Source organism: Babylonia areolata, chromosome 8 (genome assembly GCF_041734735.1).
Source record: "Babylonia areolata isolate BAREFJ2019XMU chromosome 8, ASM4173473v1, whole genome shotgun sequence".
In the NCBI taxonomy this organism is placed as follows: Eukaryota; Metazoa; Mollusca; class Gastropoda; order Neogastropoda; family Buccinidae; genus Babylonia; species Babylonia areolata.
The window spans coordinates 23,537,104-23,542,103 of NC_134883.1; the positions used below are offsets into that span (position 1 = coordinate 23,537,104).

The following is a 5,000-nucleotide window of genomic DNA, read 5'->3' on the forward strand; positions in this document are numbered from 1 at the left end:
CCTGGCTGCCTGGATAATGCCTCACTGGAGTCACCTTCATATTGGTGCCGCCGTCATCACTGTGCCAATCCTGCTCACCTGGTTGTAAGTCAATCATCGTCATCACCACTGTCATCACTGTCGTCATCACTATGCGCGCACATCCTGCTCACCTGGTTGTAAGTCAGTCATCGTCATCATCATCGTCATCACCACTGTCATCACTGTCGTCATCACTATGCGCGCACATCCTGCTCACCTGGTTGTAAGTCAGTCATCGTCATCATCATCGTCATCAACACTGTCACCACTGCCGCCATCACTGTGGCCATTCTGCTCACCTGCTCGTAAGCAGTCATCGTCATCATATTCGTCATCACAACTGTCATCACTGCCGTCATCACTGTGCCAGTTCTGCTCACCTGGTTGTAAGCAGTCATCATCTTCACCATTATTATCGTCTACGTCGTCGTCGTCGTCGTCATCATCATCACCACCACCACCACTAACATCACCGCCATCATCACTGTGCCCATCCTGCTCACCCGTTTATAAGCAGTCGTCGGCATCATCGTCGTCGTCAACGTCGTCATCATTATCACCATCATCATCATCATCATCATCTCCATCATCATCATCACCACCACCACCACCACTATCATCACTGCCGTCATCACTGTGCCTAAGCTCCTCACCCGGTTGTAAGCAGTCGTCGTCATCGTCGTCGTCGACGTCATCATTACCATCCCCACCACCACCACCACCACCACAACCACAACCACCACCAATCATCATTATCATCACATTCACCATTATCTTCACTGTTGTTATCATTGTGCCTGTCCTACTGACCTGGTTGTAAGCAGTCATCATCATCATCATCGTCGTCGTAGTCGTCGTCCTCCTCCTCTCTCTCTCTCTCTCTCTCTCTCTCTCTCTCTCTCTCTCTCTCTCTCTCCCTCCCTCCCTCCCTCTCCTTTTCTCACCCTACCTGACACTGAATGAAGATGAGGTACTTTCTGTGTTAAGCTGTTCTGCTTTGAGTGGTTTTAAGACTTAAGCTCAATACATAGCATTAGTAAGTATGAAAAACATTCTCTCTTTTTTATTCTTTCTTTTTTTTTAAAGTTTATTCCCCATCTAGCATTAAAGGACAGTTAGATATAATATACCTTTTGATTTGCTTGTACAAAGCATTCAAGTTTCTATCTGGCTTTGTTTTGGGTTGGTTTGGTTTGTTTTCTTTTTTGGACTGGCTGGCAAACTGCCCATTGATGTTGACATCACAATGTTTATCGATTGTCCATCTGCAACTTCTATTCTATTCGGCATTATAAGGGGCGATGGCCTAGCTACACATGGATCAAATACCCGTATTCTTCGAATCTGTATCCGTATACGTATCTGTATTCCATCCATCCACCAGTATAGTCCCAGAGAGCGCCCGCTGGCTGGCCACACAGGGTCGACTGCAGGAGGCGGAGCGCGTGGTGAAGCGCATAGCACGGATGAACAGACGTCCCGCGCCGGCGGCCCGCACTCGGCGCGTGCTGGAGCACGTGGCGCGCGTGGAGAAGGAAGTGGGTCAAGGTCAAGGTCAAGGTCGTGGTCGCCGCTACACCTACCTGGACATCTACAGAGGGTGGAGGATGGCGGGCACGACTTTGATCTGTAATTTCCTGTGGTGAGTTTGTGTATGTGTGTGTGTGTGTGTGTGTGTGTGGTGTGGGTGGGGGGTGGGTGGGAGAGGGAAGTATGGTGGGGGGTGGGCGGTGAAATAGGAGGGGAGGGAAAAGTATGGGGGTGGGGGGTCGGGGAGTAAGTGGGTGTTTGTGTTTGTGTGTGTGTGTGTGTCTGTGTCTGTGTATGTGCTGTAAATAACAAGTATCCATGTCACTCAACCAATCAAATGATGTGTGCAGGTTCTCAATGTCTCTCTCGTACTACGGGATCTCCTTCGGCGTGAGTGCCCTGAGCGGCAGTTTCTACCTCAACACCTTCCTCATGTCCTTCCTCGAGATCCCTCTCAGACTCATTATGAGCCTCGTGGCAAACAGGTCTGTCTATCTGTCTGTCTGTCTGGTCAGGCTGTCTGTCTCTCTGGTCAGTCTGTCTGTCTGTCTCTCTGGTCTTCCTTCTCCTTATTCTTCGTTCGTGGGCTGCAACTCCCACGTTCACTCGTATGTATACGAGTGGGCTTTTGCGTGTATGACCCTTTTTACCCCGCCGTGTAGGCAGCCAAGCTCAGTTTTCGGGGGTGTGCATGCTGGGTATGTTTTTGTTACCATAACCCACCGAACGCTAACATGGATTGCAGGATCTTTAACGTGCTTATTCTTCTTCGATCATTCGTGGGCTGCAACTCCCGCGTTTACTTGTATGTACACGAGTGGGCTTTTACGTGTATGACCATTTTTACCCCGCCATATAGGCAGCCATACTCCGTTTTCGGGAGTGTGCATGCTGGGTATGTTCTTGTTTCCATAACCCACCGAACGCTGACATGGATTACAGGATTTTTAACGTGCGTATTTGATCTTCTGCTTTGCGTATACACACGAAGGGGGGTTCAGGCACAAGCAAGTCTGCACATGATTATATTGACCTTGGAGATCGGAAAAATCTCCAGCCTTTACTCACAGGGCGCCGTTACCGAGATTCGAACCCGGGACCCTCAGATTGAAATTCCAGCGCTTTAACCATTCGGCTATTTGCGCACGTCCTCTCTCTGGTCTGTCTGTCTGTCTGTCTGTGTGTCTGTCTACTTGCCTGTGTGTCCGCTTTTGTGTGTGAGTGTGTGAGCTGCTCGTGCATTCTTGTCTTTCTGTCGACCTGCAGTGTATGTCTGCAGTGTTTTGTGAGAGAGCTCTCTGCCATACATGCTTGTCTGTCTGCGTGATTGTCCGTCCTTCTGTTAGTCTGTCTGTCTGTCTGTCTAGCTGCCTGTCTTTCTGTTTGTTTTTGAGAGAGTGGTCATACATGTCGCTTGTCTATTTGTCTGTCTGTCTGTCTACCTGTCTGCCTGCCTGTCTGTTTGCTTGTTTGTGAGTGAGCGCTCGTGCATGTTTGTCTGTCTGCTTGCCTGTCTGTCCGATTGGTTCTTAGAAAGTGCTTATGCAAGCTTGTCTGTCTGTCTGCCTGCTTGGTTTTGAGATAATGGTTTTGATCATGCATGTCGCTTGTCTATATGTCTGTCTGTCTGTCTGTCTGTCTACTTGTCTGTCTGCTTGTTTTTGAGTGAGCGTTCGTGCATGTTGGTCTGTCTGCCTGTCTGTCTACTTATTTTTGAGAGAGTGTTCATGCATGCCGCTTGTCTGTATGTCTGTCTGTTTGTCTGTCTGTCTACTTGTTTTGGGTAGAGTGTTCATGCATGCCGCTTGTCTATACATCTGTCTGTCTGTCTGCTTGTTGTTGTTTTTTTGAGAGAGTAATCATGAATGCTGCTTGTCTGTATGTCTGTCTGCCTGTCTGGCTGTCTACCTGTCTGTCTGCTTGTTGCTTGTTTTTGAGAGAGTCATCATGCATGCCGCGTGTCGGTATGTCTGTCTGTCTGTCTACCTGTCTGTCTGCTTGTTTGTTCATGCATGCCGCTTGTCTATATGTTTGTCTGTCTGTCTACCTGCCTCACCATCCACTGTCCCTCCCTCCTCACCATTCTCCCCTTCCCTTCAGAAGTGATCGTCCTGAAAAGAATATGGAGGGGAAAAAATGTAAAAAAAAACCAACGCTATGCTCATAGTATATGTCTCTTAGGCTACGTTCAAATTTGGCACAGACAGTTGCTGACTGCCAGTTGTACTCAGCCTCACACACACACACACACACACACACACACACAGCCAGTTGCTGTCAGCGAGAAAGAAAAAAAAAAGTATGGTGCTCTCCAGGTGGAAGAAACAATTATTGTCAGGATTCACGCTCCTAGTATCATTGAAGAGTTTCGTCCCTTTGACCGGCCATTCGTCTCATCTGTCTGCACGAGACAAATCAAAAAGCTGGCTGGAGAGGGTGGTCGCCAGTGTGAACTCTTTCCGCCGGCATGCTTGGCGGGAAACGCAAAATGACGTGTGCACAGTTCTCGGCCTGTTGCTGTCAGCTGCTAGCAGAAACTGGCTGGGCTGAGTATGAACGGCGTAGCCTTGTTGTGACAATAGAGATCAGGGTTTGCACTGGTCTGTGTAACGACTTGCAAGACACAGTCATATGATATGCTGGACACTGGTTTGAAAAACGTGGGCATGCTTTTTTTTTCTTTTTCTTTTTTAATTTGTATGTGTTTATGCGGGATCAGTTTCCTGACACACCAAACGGGAGACAGACTTTGTAGTCAGGTGTGTGTGTGTGTGTGTGTGTGTGTGTGTGTGTACAAAAACCATTTACAGCTTAGTCTTTCGTGAAGGACTATGACTTTCAAACTAGGAGGCAAAATCGCACTGGCTCTTAGCGCTGCAGCCTTGGGGGCTAGTTGGCATTTGGGAACCATCCCAACACCGACTGTCCTAAAAACCCTCTTGGCCGAGAGAGTGGGAATGTGTAACTTGGGCAAGACACTCTCCACTATAATTAAATTCTAGCCCAGATAGTAAGGACAGCAGTTACCTCCTCTGCTGCTGTGATGGTCATAGTCGAACACGACTGACTATCATACCCTGTATATATGGAAAGACGCGTTTTCAAGCCCCGTTAATGACTGGATCTGGGTGTGCTGTGGGGTCAAATGGAAAAGAACTAAGACCACACAACAGTCGAGGGTTGTCCACTTCACGGATGCGTTTTCTGGGCGTGTGTGTTGCTCGAATTTTCTGTCCAACCAACACAGCAAGCGTCTGCATCTCTCAGCCCTGTTTGACTGACGCTAGGTAGATAATTGTGAGAGTGCAACAGCCTTATCAAGGAGTCCCAAAAATCTAAATGGACTCCGATTCATTACCCCAAATCATCATCATTCACCATCATCGAAATATAGAAAACATAGAAAACGAAATGTCTTTTATTCTGGGGCGTCAAACAAAACAAAAAAG

General features: G+C 48.0%; 1 protein-coding gene across 1 annotated transcript in view; it reads left to right on the plus strand.

Moving 5' to 3' along the window:
• Positions 1–5,000, plus strand: part of LOC143285244 (solute carrier family 22 member 7-like) — a 23,417-nt gene that overhangs the window by 8,784 nt on the left and 9,633 nt on the right. Inside the window, exons 4-6 of the mRNA XM_076592503.1 lie at positions 1–84; positions 1,406–1,663; positions 1,902–2,036. The exon at positions 1–84 is cut by the window's left edge and continues 47 nt beyond it. Coding sequence (XP_076448618.1) covers positions 1–84; positions 1,406–1,663; positions 1,902–2,036 — 477 coding nt within the window. The remainder of the gene's footprint in view (positions 85–1,405; positions 1,664–1,901; positions 2,037–5,000) is intronic.